This window comes from Sander lucioperca, chromosome 9, assembly GCF_008315115.2.
Source record: "Sander lucioperca isolate FBNREF2018 chromosome 9, SLUC_FBN_1.2, whole genome shotgun sequence".
Classification (NCBI taxonomy): domain Eukaryota; kingdom Metazoa; phylum Chordata; class Actinopteri; order Perciformes; family Percidae; genus Sander; species Sander lucioperca.
In genome coordinates, this window is record NC_050181.1 from 13,169,275 (window position 1) to 13,196,236 (window position 26,962).

General features: G+C 43.2%; 2 protein-coding genes across 4 annotated transcripts in view; one reads left to right on the forward strand and one right to left on the reverse strand.

Annotated features, from left to right (window-relative positions):
- The window catches only part of LOC116037233 (collagen alpha-4(IV) chain-like), a 31,131-nt gene extending 26,541 nt beyond the window's left edge, over positions 1–4,590 (forward strand). Inside the window, exons 39-48 of the mRNA XM_031281033.2 lie at positions 44–115; positions 292–420; positions 1,018–1,125; positions 1,379–1,534; positions 1,623–1,730; positions 1,860–1,997; positions 2,153–2,269; positions 2,491–2,679; positions 3,699–3,982; positions 4,069–4,590. Of these exons, the coding sequence (XP_031136893.2) occupies positions 44–115; positions 292–420; positions 1,018–1,125; positions 1,379–1,534; positions 1,623–1,730; positions 1,860–1,997; positions 2,153–2,269; positions 2,491–2,679; positions 3,699–3,982; positions 4,069–4,329 (1,562 nt within the window). The 3' untranslated portion in view covers positions 4,330–4,590. The remainder of the gene's footprint in view (positions 1–43; positions 116–291; positions 421–1,017; positions 1,126–1,378; positions 1,535–1,622; positions 1,731–1,859; positions 1,998–2,152; positions 2,270–2,490; positions 2,680–3,698; positions 3,983–4,068) is intronic.
- A 232-nt stretch (positions 4,591–4,822) lies between these two features.
- On the reverse strand, positions 4,823–25,988 carry nyap2b (neuronal tyrosine-phosphorylated phosphoinositide-3-kinase adaptor 2b). Of its 3 annotated transcripts, none has more exons than XM_031281124.2 (7): positions 24,873–25,988; positions 21,193–21,394; positions 16,181–16,497; positions 11,979–13,052; positions 7,701–8,981; positions 7,470–7,573; positions 4,823–7,206 (listed from the first exon to the last, which is right to left on the reverse strand). In XM_031281124.2, the coding sequence occupies exons 2-7, from the start codon at positions 21,369–21,371 to the stop codon at positions 6,916–6,918; spliced, it is 3,246 nt and encodes a 1,081-aa protein (XP_031136984.2). In that variant the 5' UTR covers positions 21,372–21,394; positions 24,873–25,988; the 3' UTR covers positions 4,823–6,915. The 3 variants fall into 3 exon arrangements, with proteins under 3 accessions (XP_031136984.2, XP_031136983.2, XP_035861588.1); XM_031281123.2 differs by having other exon boundaries at positions 11,979–13,055; positions 24,873–25,986; XM_036005695.1 differs by lacking the exon at positions 24,873–25,988 and having other exon boundaries at positions 11,979–13,055; positions 16,181–16,492.
- Between the last annotated feature and the right edge of the window lie 974 nt (positions 25,989–26,962).

The following is a 26,962-nucleotide window of genomic DNA, read 5'->3' on the forward strand; positions in this document are numbered from 1 at the left end:
TAACAAGATTATTCTCATGTTGTACTGTGTGATTTTATGTCAGGGCCCCCTGGAGCACCAGGTCTGGGTGGACTGGATGGGCTTAGAGGTCCAAAAGGGATGAAAGGAGCAAGTGGTAAGAGGGAGGTTTTTTGTACTTTCATTATAATTTAGCAATCATTTCTTTGCGTTTCTTTTATGGTGTGTCTGTTGGTATACATTTTTAATAAAATGTATACCAATTTTCATAAAATGTTACATGCTATGACATTTTACTATTGATACTTAAATGTACTCAATCATTACTTTAAGGCACATGTATTCCTGGACCTCCAGGACCAGATGGTTTTCCTGGAGCCAAAGGTTTTAAAGGCCAGCAAGGGCCTCCAGGACCCGTTTATCCTGGGCCCAAAGGCCAGAGGGGCCCACCTGGCGTCACAGGTATCACATCTATTATTATTATTATTATTATTATTATTATTATTATTATTATTATTATTAACAATAGTGCATCTACTGCATCTGTCCATAATGGTGGGGGAGAAATGAACTGTTGAAGTCAAAACATTTTAAGTGATTGTCTCCTCACAGCACAGTACACCCAGCGTAAGTCCAATAAGAACTGTAAGAGCCAATTAGTACCCTTGGTGTAAATAGGAACCACTCTTTGGTTCCTCAGGTGCAACCCGGAAGCACATACAGTTTTTGACCACACAGACACACACCAACACTACAACACTACACAGGCACACATACAAGCAGTGATTTGTCTGGAAACCCAACTAAGATCTCATGGAAATAACTGGAACCAATGGTTTTAACAGCAAATATGACTTGGACTTTCAACAGCACCTCAGGTGCTTGAAGCTTAGGCTTAGCCTCTACAAGAACAATAGATTGAGTCTCGTATGGTCAATCAGATTGTATTGTTTGTTTTGTTGTTTTGTTATCACTGTATTGCACTCTGTTGCTGTTTTTCACTCTCTTTATGAGTGTGGTTACTGTTCCATTCCTCCATCTCTGTGTTTTTTCCCTCAGGTCCTCCAGGCTACCAAGGTGAGCCTGGTAACCCTGGCAGAGGATGCTACACGCCTTTGCCAGGACCCCATGGAGATGTAGGATATGAAGGACCTCCAGGACCTCCAGGTGTGTGTGTGTGTGTGTGTGTGTGTGTGTGTGTGTGTGTGTGTGTGTGTGTGTGTGTGTGTGTGTGTGTGTGTGTGTGTGTGTGTGTGTGTGCACGGCAATTTATGTTCATCTCTTTGTCTATGTTTGTCTCCATCTTTGTGTGGCCACAGTGAGGGATGTCAATTGTGTGGATGTTCATGTTCAGTTGTGGGTTTGTGTGCCTATTTTTATCTATCTGTCCACAACTGGGATTTTTGTGTTGGGTTGTTAGGTCCTCCTGGAGAGCCGGGCCCTCCAGGCAGCAGCATTTTCTCCAAAGGAGACCCAGGTCCAATTGGCTTCCCTGGGGTACCAGGTTCTAAGGGGGATCAGGGCCTCCCAGGGCCTGCTGGCTCTCATTGCTACCCAGGCTTAGGAGGACCAAAAGGTACATTACAGTGCAAGACTGCTGCCCTCAGGATTTACTGTGTGGCCGTCCACTTGCATGCACTCTAAATGTTGCTGCACTTTAACAGGTGAGAGAGGTCCTGATGGTCCCAGAGGTTTTCCAGGATCCAAAGGACAGACTGGGGTCCCTGGACCTTGGGGGCGCAAGGGAGTAACTGGCCGACCTGGAGACGCAGGTGAGTGGCACCGTAGCTAAGAGAATTAGAATTGATTCTCACTTATTCAACACCACTGAATGCTGTGGTACATGTTACTACAGTACATCTGGTAATCACCTCATTACGTTTTTTTTTTTCTTCTTCCAGGTGTCAAAGGTGCTCCCGGGGATTCCATCGTGGGGGACCAAAGAAGGGCCCCCGTTGGACTCCGTGGACCAATTGGTCTCCCAGGATATGTGGGGTTTCCTGGCAATTCCGGTCCTCCTGGGACTCCAGGACGTAAAGGCAAGAGAGTCTAATATGTTCTCTGTGTGCGTATGTATGTGTGTACACATTCTGCTCTGTGTCTGAATACATCTGTGCTGTGTGTTTTTATCCACTGTTGTCTGTATGTGTCTGTGTCTATATTTGTCATTTTTTTATGTATGTGTGTATTCCAGGACAGAAGGGTCCCATAGGGAATGTGGGTCTCTCTGGCAAACCAGGTCCTGCTGGTCCTAATGGTCCTGTTGGAGACCCAGGAGATGATGGTCAGCTAGGATTTACTGGACCTCAAGGTAAATAATCAGACGCAGTCATGTAACAAGCCCGATCTTTGTACTTGACTGATAACTGCCACGCTAGTCTCCTTAAAAGAGACACTGAGTTTATGTAAAAACGTCTGGATACATGTTTTGGTCTTTCTCTCAAGGCCACAGATAAAACGATTGACTGCCTCCAATAAATAGCTAATTTCATCTTTCAGCATTACTTGCTACTCAACCCCTCCACCCTACAGGTATCCCAGGTCCACCCGGTGATACAGGTTTGCCAGGCCACAGGGGGGCGTTAAGGTCCGGCTTCCTTTTGGTTATCCACAGCCAGTCAGTTCAGGTGCCACAGTGCCCTGAAGACAGCAGTCAACTTTGGCTGGGCTACAGTCTGGTCTATTTGGAGGGACAAGAGAAAGCTCACACTCAAGATCTGGGTAAGGGTCTGCATAAAGTGATACTTTTGTTGGAAATGAGTTCATGAACCGGTCCATGAGTTTTACAGTAAACACAAGCACATTTCCCTCATTTTAGCCTCACTCCACTGGCTGCCCGTATATTTTAGGATCCACTTTAAAATGCTTTTTTTATTTGCTTTGAAATCCCTCAATGGTCTTGCCCCACCCTACATCTCTGAGCTGCTGCACCCTTCACCCGCTCGTTCTCTCAGGTCAGCTGAACAGCTGCTCCTGGGTGTGCCAAAAACTAAGCGTAAGCTCCAAGGGGCCGTGCCTTCGCTGTTACAGCTCCTAAATTGTGGAATGACCTGCCTCTGCACATTAGACAGGCCTCTTCACTGTCCCACCTCCCACCTCTTCTCCTTGGCTTTTGACACCTAGTATGACTTGATTTTATTGTTTTTAGGGCCCGAGCGCCGACAGCAGCGAAGGCCCTATTGAAACTGAAGGAATTATTATTTTTTATTATTATTACGCTTTATTATTACGCACAATAAATCACCTTTTTGGGGACCTTCCATACTCTAACTTTGCACATGCATCAGGCCTGGTGAAAATCTTTATATTTTAATGGTTTTGTAAATAGGCGTGCAAAAATGGCTCGCTAGCGCCCCCTACAATACTTAAAAAATTGAGCCCATGCAGTACGTTTCACGTAGACGTAGAAACGAAAATTGGTACACACATGTATCATGTCAAGACGTACAAAAAAACTCATTGGAGCCATAGCCTTAACCCAACAGGAAGTCCGCCATTTTGAATTTAATGTTCAAAAATAGTGTGTTTCATTTTTTTAATTGTTTTTATTGTATGGCTGTTATTGTTTTTTCTAATGTTATTTGTATGTTATGCCTCGTGTGAGTTGTGTATTTTACGTCTTTAATTTATTCTTCTGTACAGCACTTTGGTCCACTGTGTCTGTTTTAAAGTGCTCTACAAATAAAGTTTAATGATGATGATGATAGAATTTCTTCCTCTTTTACCTCCTCTCCCTGTAGGCCAGGCTGGCTCCTGCCTCCCTGCGTTCTCCTCCATGCCTTTCTCCTACTGCAACACCGCTGCCTGTCACTACTCTAGTCGTAACGACAAATCCTTTTGGCTCTCCACCACCGCTCCCATACCCATGATGCCGCTTTCTGGCCAGGAGATTAGCTCCCACATCAGCCGCTGTGTGGTGTGTGAGACAGTCTCACCTGCAGTGGCTTTTCACAGCCAGGATCCCACAGTCCCTGCATGCCCACCTGGCTGGAGGAGTCTGTGGACGGGGTACTCTTTCCTCATGGTGAGTCTGATAAAAAGCTTGGGTTTGTGTGTATGAAAGAGAAATGCTTTCAACTTACATAATGTGTACTGCACTTTTCTCTTCAGCAAACAGGGGCAGGTGATGAGGGTGGTGGCCAGTCTCTGACTTCTTCTGGTAGCTGCCTTAAGAATTTCCGAACTCACCCCTTCATAGAGTGCCAGGGTGCGCGCGGTTCCTGTCACTACTTTGCCAACCTCTACAGTTTTTGGCTGACTACTATTGGTCAGACAGAGCAGTTTATCACCCAGAGGCCTGGCACTATCAAGGCAACCAACCTACAGCGACAGAAGGCCAGTCAGTGCCATGTCTGCCGCAGAGAACAATAAAGGACCTCTTGTCACTTTTTGTCACTTTAATTATTTAGTTAGTTTAGTTGTTACATTAATTAATTTTTTTTTTTAAAGCTATTCCATTTTGAAAATGTAATTTTGATAACCACTCAGAGTTATAGATAGATTATATTTGATGACATTTTTAAATTTTACATTGTTATCTTTATCCGAAGAACTTTTTTTATGCTGTCACTATATGATGTTGCTGTCACTGTGTTCCTTTTGTGTCATTATCATTGATAATCGATCATCTAACTGCTGTACCTTAAAATACTGTAAAATCCCCCTTTCCCAATTAGTCCTTTAGGATTAATATTCTGAAGACCTTTCCTTCTTTATGTAAATTTTGCTCCTCAATTAAAACGTTAAAAAGTTTCAACATGACGAGTCATTCAGAGTTCAATAGCTTCAACAGATGGAAAAACAACCTACAGTAAGTGCAAAAATCCCAAGATGGGAGAAAATGAATAATTTCAACAGGATACAGTTTTCCATAGCGGGTTTCAAGTTCATATTTATTTGTTTCTCTCAACAGAACCCAAGTGACAATCAGAATACAGTACTTTTTTCCTCAAACATGTTTTTTCCTTTTCTTTTTTATTACGCAAAACAAGAGAACACTCAAGTGCAATAAGACAGAGGACTCTGACAGTGCGGTGCTCTCTCTAACTTTTCACAGTGCACGTTTATACACACAAAAAGATTGTACATCATCATTATTACATTTCCAACCTCCACCCACCAACATCATGGATAGGGCAAAGTGAATGTCTTAAAACAATCATTTTTAAAGATTCAACTTGCATACAGTGTAGCTTGGCACACAGACACAAACGCACACCACTCTCTCCCTCTCACACATACATACACACACACACACACACGCACGCACGCATGCACACACACACACACATACACACACACACACACACACACACAGGCACACATGTACACGTAGAACACAGAGGGACCTCTGTAGCATCGATTCCAGTGAGGGGGTACTGCACTTTCACTCTAAGGGCTATATCATTTGTCAAACCCACACTATTTTGGCAATGTTGACATTGCATTTTAATGTGCTAAAGAAAACCCATTTAGATGATGTAAGTAGGAGGTTGAGGTAGAGGGAGAGAGGGGCATGTACATAATCAGCCTGATTTAATGTAATGGAATATGATGGGTAGTGCAGATTTCTTTTACTTTCTTTTTTTTTTTTTTTTTTTTACAAAGCCTCAAAGATTTGTAGGCCATTGTGCAACCCCTGACTGCTTGACTGGGTAGAGCTGTTGCCATGTTATAGGTCCTTAAATAATTTGATCTCTAAAATGGTTGCCAGCCAATTGAATTGGGAACATTGTCAAGAGACAACCAATCATAGATGACTGTGTGTCACACACAGCCAGCCTCCTGAGGCTTTACCTCCCTGCCAAGAAATTAAAAACGTTCATGGCACAGCTACCTTTAACATTTTCAAAAAATATATATAAGCATAATCTTGAAAGTTCTTCTTAAGCAAGTGCATATGGCTATTATAATCTGCAGTAAAATTAAGAAAATGCTCTAAAAGCTCAGGTGTTGATTGTACGGGTGGGTCGTTGGCATCAAGTATTTACACTGTGTCATGGTGCTCGCAGTGTGCATGGCCACCAACCCCATTTCAAATAACCAACTGTCCAAAGTGCAACCACACCTTTATCTCGCTTTAACAGGCTTTGGCTGGTTTTGGAAATTATATTGTTAATAATGTATGTTCTAATTTACTACCTCCCCAACCCACCCTCATAGTGTATCTTAGACAACAGCGTTTCACACTTTCTCTACAACATGCCAGCCAACAGGTTTTCCTATAAAACGATTTAACTGCTTCAAAAGGCTTTCACTAGTGACTGCACAGCTTCTTACTGTAATATACAAACTGAAGCACACAAAGTTTCCTGTTTATGTTCTAGGACCAACTGTTGTACATTCTAGAACATACTGTACTGGACCAGGCATGGAGGGCGCTGGAATCTAAAGCACTATAACTCCTCAACTTACAATACAACAGTGAAAATTGAAAGTATATATAGACAGAATTGAATAGTCCATTCAGTTTAGTGCTTTCAAGCACAGAAAAAAAAGAGTTGGGCATAAGAAAATTATGCTACTACAGTACAAGTATTGATAGATTATGCTTTCAAATGTAAAATAACCAACAAAAATTACATAAAAACAAACATTAGATTGCATCTACATCTACTATACATCATTTAAGCCTCTTTTAATCCTCCTCTCATTTAGAAAATATCTATTAATCAAATATCTATTCTACTAATTATATTACAAGAATCCAGTCACAGGAAATAGAAAAATATCAGATATCACCAGTGATGATAAGAAAACATGACAACCTGAACGAGCAGAAATATTGCTATGGTAACCACCATTGTCCTTTGACATCAGCGAGTATCATCCCCCAGTGCTCTTATTGGCTGCCCTGACGCCCCTGATGTTGCAGGGAAGAATCAGCCTAACCCAGAGGAAAGAGGGAGAGGGTAATTGGGGGTTGTGTGGCAGGGAGGTGTAAGTGTGTTGTTAATGTCAGATGGCCGTGTCCCAGAATACGGTTTTCTGTGTAGGGTAAGGGGGAGGACGGATCTTTTTGGCCCCGTTGCTTTTCCCCCAGCCTGGCAGCACAGATGCACTTTCTTGCTTGCACTGACTCCGCTCCTGGTGCCTGTCCTCGTTCCTGTCCGGAGGAGGAGGAGGCCTCTCCAGAAATCTCTGCAGGTGTGGATGTTGTCTGGAGCGAATCTCCATGCAGAGGGTGCGTTTCCTCTCGATCTGTTCTAGCATGGTGGTGTCGCCACAGATCCATGGCATCTGGGGCATCTGAGGGGCAGAGTCAATGCATTAAGTGATGTGAATACAGATTGACTTTAAAGTTAGTTGCACACAAGACCACAGACCAATCAAAAGCAATCCCCCTCAAAAAAAAAAAAAACATAGCTCTTAAGTATTTTTCTATGCCATTAAATAATTATTTATGATGAATAATTGAGCAATGATCGAAAATTGAAAAACAGCATTCCATTACTCAGAGTAAGAAACTGAAATAGGTATTCAGGGCAAAGTAAAGAAGCAAATCTGCATACCTGACTTTGATGTGTCTCTGCTGCTTTCCTTTGTGGCGTTCCCATTGGAGAGGGGTTAGCTGGAATAGAATGTGAGCGACCATACTTCGGTGCTGCTTTCAGGTCTACAAAGGGAGGGGAAATGACACGTTTGGTCATATGTAATAAGAGTGCTTCTTGCCACATACAGTATACAAAGGTTATATGATCAACTCTAGATTGTCTTTACGAATTCAAGGGTTTAAGCTTTACCATTTCCTGTTCCTATGGTCATTGGTGGGCTACCAGATGATCTCCCGTGGTGAGTAGGTGTCGTTGTGGATGAATGCTGCCCTGACACCGTGCTGCCATTCCTCTCTTGTGCTTTTGATTGGTCCGTGCTGTAATTTTCTCTTTTATCTCGTCTGGGCGTGCCATCTGATCTGTATCCTCGTTCTTTACTATCACACCTGTACTCCATTGCAGAAGGGCTCTTGGTGTTTTTGACAGCATAATGCTGCTGCTCTGAGCCATTCAGACTTCTGTCTTTGCTATCCCGTCTCACTTCGAGTCCAGTTCTGCTCAGATCTTTGCTGTCCTGCCTGGGCAGAGGTGGAGGAGGGAGATCTCCCCCGTTGTGGCAGCTCCAATCTCTCTCCTCATGCTTGGATTCAGAGCTGTAGCCGACCGTGTCCTTGCTTCTTTTGGACGTTTCTTGTCGCGGAAGGATCTCAGGTGGCTGGTCTATTCTACCTTCATGTCTATGTTCCATGTCATTCCTTGCTCTCTCTTTAAAATCCTGTGGGGGTAACACCTCAGGACGGTGGTCTTTGCTATCATGCCTATATTCTGCTCCGGTTCTGGCTTTGTCTTTGAACTCTTGTCGGGGGAGAAGCTCAGGTGGCCTGTCTCTGCTTTCATGCTTTGAGTCCACACCATTCCTGGCTCTCTCTTTGCTATCCTGTCTTGGTAACAGCTCAGGTGGCTGATCTAGCAGTCTGTCTTTGCTGTCCTGTCTCAACAAAGACTCCATTCCATGTCCCCCACCCCGGTCTTTGCTGTCTCTCCTTAGCATCAGGTCACCATTGCTAAGCCCTCGGTCCTTGGAGTCTCGTCTTATCAATGGGATGGGCTCCACACTGCTGCAGCCGGGGTCCCTGCTATCCCTGCGAACAGCTGGTGCATCTGCACCGCTATAAGTACGGTCTTTACTGTTGCGTCTGTGGGGAAGTGGCTCTACATTGCTGCTCCCTCTTTCTTTATCTCTGTCTTTGTCTCTGTCTTTGTCTTTGTCTTTGTCTTTGTCTCTGTCTTTGTCTTTGTCTTTGTCTCTGTCTTTGTCTCTGTCTCTGTCTCTGTCTCTGTCTTTGTTTTTGTCTCTGTCTCTGTCTTTGTTTTTGTCTCTGTCTCTGTCTTTGTCTTTGTCTCTGTCTCTCCTGTGAGAAGACTCTTTGCTGTGGCGATCCTTGGAGTCTCGCTTGGACTCCTTGCTGTGACTGTGGCGCTCCTTGCCCTCACGCTTGGACTCGCTGTGAGACTTGCTTTTGGACTCAGCTGTAAAAGAACAGGAAAAATAATTTAGAAGACAAACACTTAAAATGATTTTAACATCAAATCTTATTCTGCTGTGAATAATGCATTGACATTATTCAAAATGAATGGTTTAACTATAAATTGTCAATAGCATATAAACACACAGAAAGAATGAATGCTGTTTTTCTGCTTCAAGTTTGTCCACTACCATCATATATCCTCTAGGTGTCACTCACTACTCACTGAGGCAGCTGCAGTCAACGACTGGAGTTAGATGAGTCAATATGTGGGCTAACAGGCATTAGAATTGTGTTCATCATGGTATATAATAATACACACAATCATTATCTGTTGTTTTAGTTCAGTCAATCAATTCAAATCACTTTATTTTAGTTAAATAATATTGTATGTTTTCACTGTACTTTTCTTTCACCCTAAAATCTCTCTAATACACATGACAGTACCGTCAAAACCATAGTTACCAATACAAAACATATTCTGAAACACTGCCTTCGGATGTCTCTGTGTTTAACTTTCCAATTTCTTCATTCACAACTACATTGGGCACTCTGACTCTTCTTTAGCATAAACATAATATTCCAGTCTGTGCGCTTAGAAACAGGCTAATAATAAACTGTATGTATGTCACTGATTAAAGGCTCTATAAAGACATTTTACATCATCACTGCATAGATAAAAAATATATATGTGCATGATTGATTTCCATGTAGGCTGTAGAGGCTGTGCCTCTATATGGTTTCTATATGGGCTTTGACATACAGTACCATGCACAAACGTCCCTTATCACGGCCATCCCTTGTCATGTTATGTGTCATACATTGGCTTTTTAATGTGTGCGTGTGTGTGTGTGTGTGTGTGTGTGTGTGTGTGTGTGTGTGTGTGTGTGCGTGCGTGCATGTGTATGAGAGGGAGTGTGGCGAGTAACCCGTTGGTAACTGGGTCACACTAGTTGTTGCTGCCTCTAACGCCTCAGAAAGGGAGAGAGAAAAAAAATCAACCTCTGTTCATTTTGTCAGGTTTGTGTGCTCATTACACTGTGTGTGCTAGTAGCCTGTCACAGAGCAACACACACAGCCTGTGAGTCTTTATGTGGAGCTTGTACACAGATGTTGGCCTTTTTATTTATTTTTTTTAAAGACCTGTCAGCAGGACAGCCAACCCTTGATGTACAGAACGCATATGCAAACACTATATGGGGCTAGAGAACAAAATACTGTCAAAGGGCTTATTGGTAAGACATCACTGACACTTCCTGGCACATAAATGCACCTCTTGACAATCCAACCATCAATTAATGTAAGCCAGTAACTCAACAGATATATCCAAGACATTGCATAGAAATCTCAGGAATAAACAGCAAATGTGCACAAATTGGCACATCTATACACCAACCGAAAGATGTGTTTATCATCGACTCAAAATGGCAAGAAATCATAAATCGTCTCTGCTTCCACTATCACCATCTGCACAGCTGCCACAACTACCTGATTGGCTCCATCATGGGTAGAGTATGTGCTGATTGGACAGAAAACATGATCTGAAACCCTCTGATCAGGTGCAGATTTGAGTTCAGAGCCATAGCTATCCCCATCAGGAGCTCATTGCTCGGTTGTACACCGGCATGCCCTGAGCTGTGATTGGCTGCATTACCCATGGGGAGCAAATCTGCAAATAAGAAACAGGGATTTCTCCTCCTTCCTCTGTTGCTATGTTGTAGTTGCTAAGAGCATTGAGTAAGGATGGATGTGTGGACTTTTTGTAGTTCTTTTATGATTGATGTACAAAATGTGCTTGAATAAATTTCTGTTTTTGAATAAGAGTTTTAGATCAATTTTTTAAATTCTTTCACATTGTAGAGCTCAGTTCTATGTCATCTGTTGGGTAAAATGTCATGTCAAACTTCAATCAAAATCATTAGATGTTCTATATTAATTTATTACTGACCCTTTTCAAATAATGCATGACAGACTCTACATGAACTTCATGCATTTTTGAAACACACTTTTGCTAATTTAGATTGGTTTAACGTCTTTAACGTTTACATTAGATTTCAAAATATTCAAGTTTAACATGGCTTTTTTAACAAAAAAATAATGGTTGCATTTTGCATGAGAAAGAGAATGGTCATTTGTGACTGACTGATAATGCTGTTGGCACCAGACTCGCCATATGACGCTATATGATAATGTAAGCACACGCTATTTAGAGTTTTTTTTACATCTTTTATGTAAACTTTAAGCATATTGTGCACTTAGATCATAATGAGCAAATAATGTTTGCCTTCACAATTGCATTCATTTTGGCAGAGTCTTGAGTGTGGCATGGCTATCTGTATTTAAGCATGATGTTTACATATTTAAAAGTAATGCTGCCTGATGGCCTAATGCCATGAGTAGGTTTGAGGGACCTGCTGTACGCTTTAGGCTCAAATCCCCTCAGATTAAATCATACCATCTGTATCACACTTGGCTCGCTGGGCCTAGATTAAACAAATGGATGGTTGCAGGGAGCGCCACAAACATCATGCATGGTAATGTAAAAGTGGTGCATTCTCTGCACAGCCTCCTAATTTAGCAGGATTGAACTTGTGTGAACCCCAAAACTCCATCACTGATTAGGGAACTGAAGACTACTGATTTGTATTTGCTCCAGAGTTTACTGCAGCGAAAGCATTTTGCCAATGACACCGCCCATGTTGTCCATAAACACTCTGGGATGTTACTCCTGCTCTCCTGTTTGTTATTCTGAGACTTTGCAGCTCCTTTCTAGTGTTGGTAGGGTTGCTTTCTCATTATACAGTATCTCTTAACTAAGCCAGTCTCTCTTGCTAAGTGAGGATACATACACACAGGGTTAGATTTGTAAAAGGAGATGCAGTTATAAACTGTCTACACTCTTCCGGAATCAAAGAGACATAAATATATATGAGCACATTTGTTCGTGCCCTTTGCTTCACTACATTCCAAAATGAGGAAACAAATGTGTAAAATGACTCACTTTCTCCAGGCTCTTTAGACTTCCTGCCACTGGCATTTTTCTTCAGCATGTTCCTGCCAGTTGTGAACAGGTTAGTTAGTTCGTCAAGTGGGCTGGTGGGTGTCCGTGAACGCCCTGTTGACACATTCTGCATAGAGCCATGGAGTCGACTCACACCGTCTTGAGGTGGCGAGCCTTTGCCGTGAGGGGTGGCAGAGGCGCTCCGTGGCAGACCCCCAGGGAATGGCATTGGAGCTTCAAAGGGAGGTGTACGCATGAGGCTGAGAGGGGTGAGACAGCGGCCCATGCTGACTGGCGATGGGCAAGCAGAGTGGCTGCGCTGATAGGAGGATGAGGAGGAGGATTTGTAGAGGGTACAGGGTAGAGGAGGCGCAGAGGAGCGGCCAGAGACGGTGAGGGTTGGGGTGGCAGTGAGCTCCCTGCGGATGTGTGCAGAGGAGGGTGGCTCGGTGGAGGATGTTGGAGATTTGCTGTAGGATTGGTTCTCCAGCATGGGCAATTTGGCTACTTCTAGAGGGGTTAGGGGAGACTCGTCTGAGTTAGGCGAGCACTGGGCCGGCGCCGGTGGGAACACCAGCAGCGGAGGCCGATGGGTGAGTAAATTGGGAAAAGGTGCAGGAATGTCACAAAGGGGAATGTTTCGAGGTGTGGAGCAGCGACTGAGAGGTTCAGGGTCATAGGGTGCCGGCGTGGGGCACGCCGAGCGGCATCCCACAGGGTCAGTGCGGTACTCCATATCATCCAGAGCTGGGTACTTCATCTCCTCATACACAGACTCTCCTGGCTCCTCATCCTCACTCTTCAGGGGTTCTCGTGCTCCGACATCAATCCCGCCCATCTCTATGTAGACAGGTTCATCTTCACAGTCGTCTGTAGGGCTCTCATCACTCTGTGGGGGCGAGGGGTTGCGTTCGCAGGGGGAGCTGACGTAGTGGATGGGTCTGGAGGGGCAAACCCCGCTGCCTCCGTGGCTCTTGATGTAGGACTCATCGAAGGAAACACTCAGTTGTGTGTTGGGGTTCCTCTTAGGTTTGGGTGGTGGCACCCTCCTGCAGTCCTCACTGCATCCTTGAGCTGCTAAAGATGAGAGAGAGAACGTCTTAACACAGATATAATATACAGTATATATAAATATAAATACATATTATTTGTTTTCTGGTTTATTCATTATAATATATATATATATATATATATATATATATATATTTTTTTTTTTTCTTTTTTTGTGTGGCATGAGACATGGCAAAACAATGTTGTCCCATTACTCTTCTGTTGCTGCTTTCTGCACAGCTATCATACACTACGCAATATTGAATCATTTATCATTAATCAGTAAGTGAATCATTATCATTAATATAAAGCCTACAGTACTGCAGTTTTGTGGGTCAGATGTAGGTCAGCGTGTATAGCTGAGAGCAATATCTTCAGAGTCAGATATGTGGGAACAGTTGAGGCATACAGTATGCATGTTTCTGGGTCAAATATACAGCAGTTGAGCAGTATGTGAATATAGTATCTGGGTCACACACACTGTGGAACTTCTTTTTGATAGTGGTGACGTAGTATTGCAGTATGAATCTCTTTAGATGTGGTGCAGTGAGGCTATGGTACAGTGTTCACGTTGACCAGATACTACTGCACAGTGTGGTCCTAATGCTAGTCTACTCACAGTAGACATTGCTCTTTACTACTGAGTTGCTCACAGTGTATTTCTAGGTCACACACTGAAATGTTTGGATAGGAGTGCTCCTTTCTCTGATAGGCAGGGGGAGAGAAGTGTAGTTAAAACAAGGACCATGTTTGAAACCCTAAAACTGCAGATTTTACACCTTTAATAATTCAGATGCCAGATGGCCCAGACACACCCATACTTCCCGTAACTGTGTGACTCACTACCACCCTTACATACACGCACTGCACATGCCTACACATTCAGAGCATTCACGGCTTTGCAGAATATGTTGAGTGTGAAAGGTATTTATAGCTAGATAGATTCGAGTATTTTATTTAAATTGAAAACGCAACTAGAGAGAAAGCAATGAACGAAGGCAAGAAAATCCAGTAGGCAAAACACAAATTTAATGGGTTGATGTTGTTGATGATGCTAATTTGAACTAAGGATGAAACACAGCCTTTGGTTCCAGTTTCTCCTCATTACCATTATTTAGGTGTTAATAGATGATTTGGTTCTACCCAGATGTGTTCCTGGTGTGTTTAATTGGACTGACAAAATACTCATTCTTCTTCACCCTCTCTCCCTTACTTTGGGAGTGTGTGCATACAGTGGTGTAACTAGTCCTCTTTTGATTTACCAAATGCGTTGTTACACTAACAGGTTTGCACGGTTGATCTTGAGATCTGTTTCAGCACTGATGATGAATCTGTCCCTCCAAACATATCTTACTCCCTGTCCCTTCCATTCTCCTCTCTCTATTGCTCCCTCTTCTCCCCCTCCCCCTGCAGCGGCTGTGTTTACCCGCAAACCCCCTCCCCCTCCCTCTCCTCCTGGGGAAAACAAATCTAGGTCAATCGCTCCTCCTGAATGAATTCTACTCTGACAAGCTCCTCCCCTTCCCGCTACAGCGCCAGCTACAGAGCACGCAACCATCCCCTCAGCCAGGGACACCCCCACACTTTCACTCTGATTGGCTCCGAAGCCTCAGACTTCAGCATCTCTAGAGCCCCATTGGCTCGAGCTGCTCAGTGATTCTGTGATTGGCTGGGCTGCAGGGGGTCTTGTTTCTGTGGGATGGTTGCCGTGGTGCCCAGGAAGATCTGTGTGCACATACAGAGAGATCCCCACCAATCTGAGCCAGGCTGGGCGACTCCCCAAACATCACGTCGGCAACGAAGAATCCAAAATGAAATAGAGTCAAAGCCTCCTGCAACCTCTAAATCGTTTTGCTCTCACAGACACCAGCTACAAAGACTATCATTATACTTTAAATGTCAGTTTCATTTGTCTATGCTTGTTAAGTTTTTCATTGTGCTCAGCGCATGAACTGTTACAAATGAAACTGTTAAGCTGTGTGCATTTGCTACAGCAATGATTATATCGGTGGCTTGTTGAGCAAAACATTACTTTTGCTCAATTCATTTTAATGAATGAAAGCCTTTCTTACACTGAGTTGATGTACTATAATTATGCCCTCTTTTTCATACATGACCAAACAGGCATATTGTGTTTGTTTATTTTGCTTCAGAAAACTGAGCGAAATTGCTGCAGGGTGCTTCTACTGGATCTTGATCAAGGCATCTCTAAATGTTGGCCTTGTCAATTTTAACTGGAAGGAAAATTGTTTGGCCGAATTTGGTAATTAGCCTTGTAGAAATAATTCAGTCAGTTTTAAATCAGGTTATGGAACTTCTTTATGTGCACTGAGAACAGCTTTTACAACTGACTGTGTGACAAATAACCTTCCATCGCCAGCACCAAATTCTAGGGTGAAGTTACTGGAGCTTCAACTTAATACACAGAAAGTGTTACTATATTACAGTAATGATATCAGGACTATATACAGGGCTTTATTGTCCAAAGCCCAGAGGTTTGAAACAATCCGAAAAATGTACCAGTTATTCATATGCATCACATTATGATACTTTCACTCCCGGCTCAACATGTTAGTATACGATTCTGAACCTTATACTTTATTATTATAATTTATCTGTGGGGCAAGGGATAATATGTAAACAACCTGTATATGTGTTTACCTGACAGTAACAGAAAGTAAAAGAGCACAGTGAAAAGTTACAACTTATGCATAATCTTCCAACATAGATTTCGGCATCCACGATTGCTCTAGCCTGTGTACTTAATTATTCTGCAATATGTATACATTGGTCCTCTGTCATTCAAAAATACTATCTTTTCTAACACAATACGCAAACTGTGCCCAGACTAGTCAGTGTAGTGCTGCACAAATCTTGTCAGACTTTTTTAAACATTCCTTCATATGCAGTTTATTGAACAGCAGGTTTTTACATTTTTTATTGTTGTCTACTGCACCCCAAATGTGTAATTATGGTTTATCTCCATTGTCCTTATAGCTCTTTTTTACATCAATTTGCCACAATGGTACTTAGAATATGCAGCGAATAGCTAGATGTCATGTAATTGTAGGAGAAACAGTGTTGAAGAGGGCACTGCAGAGAGCAGCTAAATATAGTGCAGCAGTTCAGTGTGAAACGCCACCACCACTTACCATCACATCTCTCCCCACGGCAGGTGGACGTGGGACTGTGGTCCACCGCCTCCGACGACATGCTCAGCTTGGTGGCCGGGTCCCTCCTGGGCTTGGGTGGGGGCTGCTTCCTAGAGGTCGGGCTTCCTACTTCCTCCTCTCCTCCACCCCCACTATTCCCACCGCCGACAGAGTGGAGGGACTGGGAGCGTACGGAGAAGCCTTGCCCGCAGGCGAGGGCATGCGGGTGGGGCATGGGCATGCGTTCCTGGGGGTCCGGCATGGTAATGGAGCCCATACGTAAGTGCTTGCCTTCAGTTGCAATGTCCTCACCTGTCCTAAATCAGAAAGCAAGGAAGAGAAAGAGAGAGAGAGGGTAGAGAGGACAGATAAAGAACAGAAATATATATTTGTAAATATGAATAATAAAAAAAAAACATTCAAGTAAGTATGATACTAAGTATCATATTAGTTTACATTAGTGCGGCTGGAAGAAAGAGACAAAAATCTTGACCAAATTTCCCATGTCATCCCCTGGAAGCTGTTCTTGTCAGGAGACAGCAAAAATAATGCATAGCATACCCTGGCAGAGTCCTCATGGCATGTCTCAATTTGAATTTGTGTGAGCATATGCGTGTGTGTGTGTGTGTGTGTGTGTGTGTGTGTGTGTGTGTGTGTGTGTGTGTGTGTGTGTGTGTGTGTGTGTGTGTGTGTGTGTGTGCGTGTGTGTGTGTGTGTGTGTATGTGCATTTCATTCTGTGCAAGTGAACTCAAATGATGAGAGCGCTAAGTTAACAATAACAGGCATGTAAGTGCCACTGAAAACAGGGTCTCTTTCAGGGCAAAGCATTGATTTGAGTTTAACCCAGGATATGACCGATGCTGCTCACACAACCAGACACCATAATGAAACCATGGAAGTCTCCCCGCCTGTAAACAATCAATCCCTATTGGACCCCGTCATAACGGTTGATTGGCCTGAATGGAGCGTTAATGATGTCTGAGTGCTGTAATGGGGGAAAGGAGGGCTGTGTGTGTATGTGTGTCTGTGTGTGTGTGTGTGTGTGTCTGTGTGTGTGTGTGTGTGTGTGTGTGTGTGTGTGTGTGTGTGTGTGTGTGTGTGTGTGCGTGTGCGTGTGCGTGTGTTGCACAGTAAATGAGCTCAAGATCTGACTTTGTTCAGGTGAAATGGTTTGTACAAAATACATGATAAGTATGCAATCTACACACACTTGATCTCTGCTGTTTATTCTCATATCAGAGAGTCACAATTAAGCCTAATGTCAGATATATAAATGTTTAAACAAATGGCATGAAACAAGATACAGTACATTTGCATGTGTGGCTTTACAAATCTTTCTATCTTGTGTGAGTGTGTGCATGCATGTGGGAGTGTATGTATGTGTGTGTGTTTGTGACCCCTCAGTGTGTGACTTTGCTGACTCTGACTCCGTCCTAGCCAGCTGCTGAACAGACGGTGCTTGGTGGGGTGGCTTCATTGGTCAGGGATTTAACTGTGCCTAGCAACAGGGTACCCATAGAAACCAGACACAAAACCAGCTACCGCTGCACATAAATAATAAAGCGCACGTGCACATCATGTGTACTGTATACCATAACCACATCACATTTTGTTTAAAGATGACAGTTGTGATACAAGACAAAGGGGCCTGCTGCAACCTGTAGAGCCACATTGCAAGTGTAATTTTGAAAGAAATCAAATCACATGTTTAGTGGTTATAAATGCAGATTCTGTATAAGCATCCATGTTTTTGTTTTTTATACTTAATTGCAGGAGTGCAGGAGTTAACTTAAATTTGAAAAAAAAAAAAGAAAAAAGAAAATAAAGTAGGCTAGTATGGTGGTGTGCAGACACATACTGTATACACATACAGTATGTGTACACATACAGTATGCGTGCATACAAACATAGGCACACATCTGTACATACCTACACACATAAAAAAAAAAGTTGCATCCATGTTGGGCTAAATGTCTGTGAAAAAACAATTAGAAAATATTACATTGCATTCAGCCACAGGTGTGAACTATCTCTCCCTCTCATATTTTGAGTGTGTATCTGCTGTGACTGTGTGCATGCACACCTGTGGGTTGTATGCGTGTGTGTGTGTGTGTGTGTGTGTGTGTGTGTGTGTGTGTGTGTGTGTGTGTGTGTGTGTGTGTGTGTGTGTGTGTGTGTTGAGTGTGACTGAAGTTGTGGTGACTGGATTATTTATAGGATATTTGCCCAGTGATTGGCTGGAGGACAGACAACAGGTGCTCTTGGACCAGTTGGAGTTGCAGCTCTGGTTCTCTCAGTGACACCATGCGACAGAAAAAACAATATCACAGAAACAAACAAAACACTAAAGGAGATCCTGAGGGGAAAAAAGATTGAAAGAAACAATGTCTATCTGTGAATGTGTGCATGTGTAAAAGGGTAAAGAAGGAGAAAGTAGTCGTTTGGAATTTGTAAGCATATGTAAATATAAGTAAATGGGTGTGTGGTTTTTGTGTGTGTGTGTGTGTGTGTGTGTGTGTGTGTGTGTGTGTGTGTGTGTGTGTGTGTGTGTGTGTGTGTGTGTGTGTGTGTGTGGGGAGTGCATGTGTGTTTATGAATATACTTGCACGTTTAAGTAAATTTGTGGGCATCTGTGTGTGTGTGTGTGTGTGTGTGTGTGTGTGTGTGTGTGTGTGTGAGTGTGTGTGTGTGTGTGTGTGTGTGTAACTTCTTCTGATGAAATACAATAAAACCAACCCAGTGAGATAGAAGCCGGCAGGAAGGCCCGCCTCATTTAAACCTAACGTGCTGATCTGATTGGCCCATGGCTCTTCCAGCTGTCACCAGGCAGAACACATCTCCTGCAACTAAGCTCACACTTAATCTCTCTCTAACAGGTCCCCCCCCCAACACACACACACACACTCTTAAACACATTTGCTCTAACAAGCTCTTTCACCCACACACAATCACATTGCCATTTGTTCTTTCCCACCTTTCTCACACACCAATATATTCTATTTTCCTGTTGTTCATGTCCATGCATGCACATGTACGCAAGCACGTGCTTGCACACATGCACATGCAAGCATGCACATGGATCCTCACACACTCTCTGTCACTCTCAGTCAGTTAATGTAAAAATGGGTCGTCTCATTGACCTACTTTTAGACCTCATGAAAAATCCAGTTATTTTTTAGACACTTTCTCCAGTGACTGTGTATTAATATTTTAGCTTTGGCAACAGCTGAGAGAGAGTAGAAGGATAGCAGGACAGTAGATGCCACTTTCCTCAGGCATCGCCCTGTCCCATTCAGCAAGTTACTTTACAGGCCTCTGTCAGATTCCTAATAACGTTGGAAGCAGGGACATTTTGCTGGCAAGTGATAAAAGAAAGTCCAAGATAGATTTTTTAGTGTTTTTTTTAACTCTACCATAGCTGTCTTTCTGATGCCTGATGTAAAAAGTTGAACTCTCAGTTTGCTTTGATCATGCAAGTGATATACAGTAAGTATACTGTAAAATGCACTGTCTACGGATAATCACAGTGGCAGCATAGAAACAGCTTTTTTGAATCCTTTGACCGAAAAGTGACAGGGTTTAAAATGTTCCTGAATAAATCAGTTAAGAAGAAGTACATCTGGTCACATATAAATGCACATCCCTCAAACCTACATCAATGTAATCATCTGACGCACAGCTAAAAGTCCCAACAGCTGCTCAAATACTTTGTACAGTGCGAGCCAGACTGACCGGACAGAGATGATTTATAAAAACCATGAAAACATTGGACAGCATTTCCCATTAAAATTTCCACTTCAAACTGATCCTCATTGGATTAATTGTTTGATCACAAAGTGGAAAACAAGTGTTTCTCTACTAGATTATGGGTGCTTTGTTAAAGGTGCATCCACTTGATTTATGTGCTCTTTAAAAATCACACAGCAAATGGTAATGCTACTTATGAGTACAGTATACAGTACTTCATTATGAAAAGGACTGCATCATTGTAATTTAAAATGAATAATCTTAATACTTTTGTTTCTTGACTTTAAAAAATATATACTGTACCTTTTATGATGAGTTATCAATCCTGAAACTTAAGGAAAAGTGATGGAGCACAGAAACAACCACCGAAGTAGAATTTTGACTTATGTTCATAAAGCTCAAATCATTGCTAAAGACTGGAAAATGTAAAAAGAAAATCCAAACATTAGTCAACAGAGTGGTTCTTGGTGTCATTTTATACTGCTCTCAGTTTTTTTGGGGGGGGGGGGCAAAGTAAGACAGATGTCCATGTCTTCGCACAAACACAGTCTAAACCACAATGTCCCGTTATTATCCCAATGACTCGGTGACTCAGTGCTCCAAGTCTAACCCACAACACAAGCACGCCATATCCAGGTGCTAATCACGTTGTGAGTGTGTGCCTCTTATTCGCTCAAGTTTCGGGATGCCACACAGCGGTGTTGCTGCGCACAGTGGCACAGCAGGAACTGCTTGCTCATCACAACATGTGAAACAGGGTGCAGCGGCACATTACAACAACATCTTGACAATGATACATTTTCTTCCAACAAGAATATATATATATATATACATATAGGTATACTTAAATCACAACAGCATGTTGTATTCTTATCCTAACACACTTTTTTGTCACAGCCCACCCTGGTCCTTCCTAATTCTGAACGCTCTCCATGGAGAAGTAGCAACCTCCATCCAAGGACAAGTCCCAAATATGTCTAAAAGTGAAACATTAATTATCCTCTATAGATCACGGGGTGCACCAGTCCACACTGGCAACCCCCAAAATATAGCAACCTGCTATTGCCACAGGGACCCTCTGGCCACTTGTCCTAATTTCCTACAACCTCTTTCTGAAGTGAACCCAGTGACATCCTTGCATTTACAGAGAAGAATGAGCCGCAGCTACACTGTACAGTATATAACGATATCTCTGTGCAAAACCTTTGTCAATGAGTCTGTTTTTCCTTTTGTGAAGCTGTTTATGTGTTGGTTGTCTTCCTACCTCCTTATGGCTTCCTCCTGTTTTCTCTTCTTGTCGTTTTTCTCCTGCAGAAATGTCCTATTTCTCTCATTCCTGGCGTGGTCTAAGTTCTGAGCTACCAGGCCGTTGTAGGCTCTCAGCCCATTCTCCTCAACGTACTGGAAAAAACAGAGAGTTTCCTCCTCTTTGGAGCTCATCATTCTTCAAGTGTTTCCACAGCATTCTGATGAAGACATATAGAAAATGTTAGTGATAATTGGTTGCCTTAACAAGATAGATACACAAAATACTACTAGTAATATGAACTACCAGGGCATCATATACGAGTACGGTCTGAATGCAAAACAAGCATGCTGTTATGTCAGTAATCATTCTCATCTCAACCCTCCTTTTACAAGGTCAGCCTTGATGAGATAAAAACCGACAAAGCAAGATTGCATCAGCATTGTAATAAAGTCACACAATTGAGTTTATGTGATGCTGGTGTTGTTTTTAATGTTCCTGACTGTTGCTGTGGAGTTCATGTCCTATGAAAGGTTCATAGACTTGCATCATGTGTCCGCAAGAGTAAATGTTTTCCCTGGAGGTTTGTATGAAGGTAAATATGGTGCAAAAAGGGAGAGCTTGTAGAATACAATGTGAGAACTTGCAGAACAAAAAATCTGAACTTGTATGTTAAAATTTGCACTTGTAAAAATTTTATTTGCACTTGTAAAAATAAAATTTGCACTTGTAAAAAATATTCACACACATGTGATCTTTCTGGCAAAAGCAGTGTTGCTACGCTGGTCGATCCCCACTGATGACGGTCCGTCTGCGGCTGCAGGCCGTGGAGCTCACCGCCAGTGTTTTAGTTTGACTGTTAAAAATGTTTAGACAATTAAAAGGTATTTATTTAGAAGCGGGCTGGCTGCTAGTTAGCTAACGCTAGCATGCTATTCCACCAAGTTTCCATGCTACATAAATAAGCCGGACAGAGTTGTCCCTCATCTGGCGATAGAAACCCTGATTTTCCCATAGACTGTATATAAGAAGGCGTTTCCCGTTCTGTTAGCTCAGAGCTCCACAGCCTAAGTCCACAGGTACAAATTAGTTTTGCACCAAATGTATCGTCAAGAGTGTTGTGAAAGTCGAGGTGCGCAGATTCGCCACTTTGTGATGCGAGAGAGCACATATGTGAAGTTGCAGTGACAGATTCGAGAGGTTGTAATCACTGAGTTGTGGTTGTGATGGAAAATGAACCAGAATAAAAAAAAAAGTATACGAGTAAATGTTGCATTATAAGTTTGCAGCTGTCATTGTGTTCATGTAAATATCAATCTACACATTTGTGAATATTTTTTCTGTAACTTCACATTCAGAATACAGGTGTGTGAACATTTTCTACAAGTGCAAATTTCAACTTACAAGTTCAGATTTTTTTTACAAGCTCTCATGTTTTTTTTCTTTGTATGACTTCAAATTCAGATCACGTGTGTGAATATTTTTTACAAGTGCAAATTTTATTTTTACAAGTGCAAATTAAATTTTTACAAGTGCAAATTTTAACATACAAGTTCAGATTTTTTGTTCTGCAAGTTCTCACATTGTATTCTACAAGCTCTCCCTTTTTGCACCATATTTACCTTCATAGGTTTGCAACATCTTTCTCTATTGTTCACACACACACACACACACACACACACACACACAAAAGCTCACATGCTCATGTAAATATGCAATCAGCCAAGGGACTCACTATCTAGCTACAAATATAGTTTCAGTTTTCTTATTGGCTGTGGATCAGTAGCGGCTGTTTATTTTCTCAGTTGTATTTGCACATTTTCTGGCTGAAATTATTGGCTGTAACCAAGTGAGTGTTTGAATGAAACTGAAAAAGGGCTTTCATCTTCTGCAGTTGCAATATGTGCTGGGCGCAGATGTGAAAATATAGTACTCCTGGGACCAACCACACAGATTAAATGGACCACTCTTACTAGACTGTGACGCATGCATATGCGGATATCATCATCAATCTTATGTTTCAGATCTAAAATTACTCTCCTCTTGAGTTGTTCCTTGCTGCCTTTTGATTCTGCATAAAGACTATTACTGACAGCAGCTGTCATAAAAGAGAGTGTGGATGTTTCTGGGAGGAAAAGCCTACTCAATGAAACATCCACATTGGTGCAATCACACTGTGATTCACTCCTTCTAAATGTGAATAATTTTAAAACCTTGTGTGTGTTTGCAACCACTTAAGATGCAAACACAGCATGGAGCTGCTAATGATGGGATTCAGCATGCATGTACATTATGCATTTGCTTGAAAACCCGTGCAACTGCATGCAGTATAGTATATGCGATGTGCAACAGCCAAATGTGAATTTGGAGAGGCCAGTGGTGGAAGGGAAGAAGACGCATGCTTTTATGTAGGTCAATGTTTTCCGATCAGCCTAAGACTCATGCTTGTTTACGTGTGAAAGAAGCACTGAGTGTGAGTGTGTGTGGGGAGGGGGAGGGAGCTTTTGATAGCTGTATGTATGTTTGTGTGTAGGGAGGAAAGGGCAACACCGGGGGGGGGGTTGCCAGATGGAGATTGCAGGGCTAACTGAGAGACTGGCCATTGTCTGGTCATCCTCAGCATCCCTCTAACTTGTGTCCATCTATCAATAAATCCAGCATGATGCCTAAATCCGATGGTTTATCTTCTACTCCCTACAGCATTCTCAACACTCCTTAGCATAGGTTCATAAGGGCAGGAGTAGAGGACTGATAAGAGCCAACAGAACAGATGGAATCACCATCTTGTAGCAGAGTTCAAACTAGGGCACCGAATCCTGGTGTCAAGCGGTGTAGAGATTTTTCCCAGTCGTATCACTGGTGCACAGGCACAGCCAGAGATCTGAAGCTGTACAAATGAAATCAATCTTGGTTTCTGAAGAGAAACGAGGAGCACCAGGTCGATGTGTTAAGGGTGCAGCAATAGGAAGGCATAGTTCAAAGCTGAATTAAGCCTGCCTGCCTAATCCCTATGAGCCTGCAGCCGCACTCTGCACTAGAATCAGCTTGTTTATCACACTGTTTTTACCAGCCAAGCCTTTCACATTGGATTGTCCTCCTATAACCCATCGATGTAAAATGCTATTCTTATTTGCTAATCTCTATAAAAACCTGTCAATCGAGCAAACCATTTTTTCTCAACAAAGCTTGATTTTCCTCTCCACTTTTCTCTCACTCTTTCCCCTTCACTTTATGCCTTTAATGCATCTCACCCGTCTCTCTCTTCCTTTGCCCCAGTTGACATGGGCTGCAACAGTTGGAACACAGAGGTGCACTTTGCTTAAATGAAAGTGGCACACCGTTTCTGTTTCCAGGCAACCATGTCATAGGAGAAGGGCAGCATGGATATTCTAGAGACACAATGTCAAAAAGATTGCAAAGCCAATAGTCAGGTGACAACATGCGTGGGCACTCATGCGCGCACACACACACACACACACACACACACACACACACACAGCACAGCGGACCAAGTAAAGGATAACCTGTAAACCCAGGCACACACAGGTGCAACACTTGGCATTTTTTGGCTATTGGAATTTTTATGTGGATATGAGTAGGGAGACAAGCCTTTGTTCATGCATGAACAATTGCTGGCCTATATCTTTATGGGTTTATGGGTTGCTCTGTAAAAAGAAAGTGTTATGATGCATACTTACAATGAGGCTGTGTCCCTGCTAGTTTGTGTTCCAACGTGTCTTCTGTCTTCCCCTGGTGAGTCCAGTGCACGCTAGCGAACTCTGACCTATGCTGGAGCAACCATGCACTATTCCACTTAAATCCACATAGACTTCCATCCATTGTATGGTCCAACTGATTGACTAGCTAGAAGGATTCCCTGTGACCCAGGATAAGGTTGGTGCTAGAGGGGAGCTGGGCCATTGGGTGCCCAGCCCAATGCTCCCTCCCCTGGGCAGAAAAGGGAGATACCCCCCGCACCCCACCCCCCACCCCCCCTCTAGTCCAGATGGTGCCAAACTCCTAGCCAGGTGCCAGCTTCACTGCTCCACACATCTGCACATGCTAGAGACAGAAGGAAGACGCAGCGTAGCAACAGACCGCACCCGCAACTGCAAGCATGACACAAATACACACTGGCACTCTCAAACACTCACATCAAACTCCCCTTGCAGTTGCAGACCAGTCACTCACAATCTTTCTAAAGCTTCTTTCCCAGATTGTCTCTCCTTCTGCTTTAATATGTCCGGATGCACAAAATGTCTCACAGGTGAAAGGAATCCTCGTCCACAGTGCCCTGAAGGTTGAGACCGAGGTAAAGCAGAGTGGTGTGTGTTTCCTGGTATGGCATTCCCTGCTGGCTCTCTCTGCCCTACTCGTCCGCACAGGTCTGTACAGTTGGTCTGTGCTTAGGCAGATGACACCGGGCTTCCCAACTATAGATCACAACAACAAGAACACGCCCACTGCCTACTGTAGCCACCTTCTACTAGAGCGTCATCACCCTCTCTCTCTCCTTCCTTTTCCTACACTCCTATTTCTCTTGCTGTGTGCAACTCATCTTCATTGGCACTCGTACCCTAGTCTCTTTCTCCAGTTAGTCGTTTTTTGTTTTTGTCTCATGTGTCTCGCCCGCCGTCCCTTTGCAGCCGCACTGTAACTGGAGCCTGAACGTGTTTTTCTGCTTTCAGCACCACGGAGAGCTCTCTCTGTCAGAGGGTGAAGGGGGGTGGGGGGGTGGGGGGGTGGGGGGGTTGAGTGGGTGGGCACACTCAGACAATTGCTATGATCTCACTGAGTGGGAGGAGTCACCGGGTTGGCAGGGTGTGACCTCATTAGATACAACCTCCTCTTCCCCCGGCAACCACTGCACCCCACTCCCCCTCCCCTCTCTCTTAACAGCTCGTAAACAAGACCACAACACAAAAACACTTGCAGTGAATACGCAGTGTTGCTCTCAAGTGCATTCATTACATGTACAGTAGCCAAAACAAAGCAGAACAAAACATAGAGGAGCAAACGCATGAAAGCAAAATACACAAAAAAGAGAAAACAACACTTTGCAATTTCCAATACACACACATTGACATGCTGATGCAAGATTAAAATATGTTTGCATAGACAAACAAAGCATGCAATCCAAAAAAGGAGACTTGTTCCCAGTGGTGACAAAAATGAACAGGATGAAAGCAGGGAAAGAGTTGAGCCTGAGTTGCGTGTTTGTCAGGGGGCGACAGTGTACTTCTGCCTGACTGTCTGGGGGACGAGCATTCAGTAGTGCTGTCGGTTGTTTATGTGGTGGGAGCGCCTGGTATATGGTGCAGAAGCAGGGGTTGAGGAAGGGTGAGCGGTGTCGAGTGGGCGGGGGGTCTGGGTTTGCTCGGGTGGATTAACACCGTCGACACAAAAGGATTAGGGAGCAGAGATCTGTTGTTTTCATCAACCCTTCCCTCCAGTTCTCTTAACCCCCGCCCTTCTCCCCCTCACTTTCCCCCTCCCTCTATCCCTGGTTCTGTCTCGCACTTTGCAGGATGGTGGGGCAGGTGCTGAAGTAGGAGGTTGGAGGCACCAAAAACAGTTTTAAAAAACATGTGGTGGTCAGTTTAGAGGAGAGAAGGGGATAATGGGGTTGTTAAAAATGAAAAAGAAAAAACGCACTGGGAGTTTTAGCAGGGCTTGGGATAAACCACTGTGCTGGATTGCATTTGATTATCAAAAGAGGCAGCTGTTTTGGAGTGAGGACAGGAAAGGTAAAATAGGGTGAAATTAAACACTATTGCTCTGCACCCAG

What these genes read in the sequence shown, in the direction of transcription:
- nyap2b (XM_031281123.2), bottom strand. Translation starts at nt 21,371, where the DNA reads ATGATGAGCTCCAAAGAGGAGGAAACTCTCTGTTTTTTCCAGTACGTT. An exon ending in CCGTGGGGAGAGATGTGATG is followed by an intron (nt 13,056 to 16,180) that starts GTAAGTGGTGGT and finishes TCTCATCTTTAG; the next exon opens with CAGCTCAAGGATGCAGTGAG. An exon ending in GACCATAGGAACAGGAAATG is followed by an intron (nt 7,574 to 7,700) that starts GTAAAGCTTAAA and finishes CTCCCTTTGTAG; the next exon opens with ACCTGAAAGCAGCACCGAAG.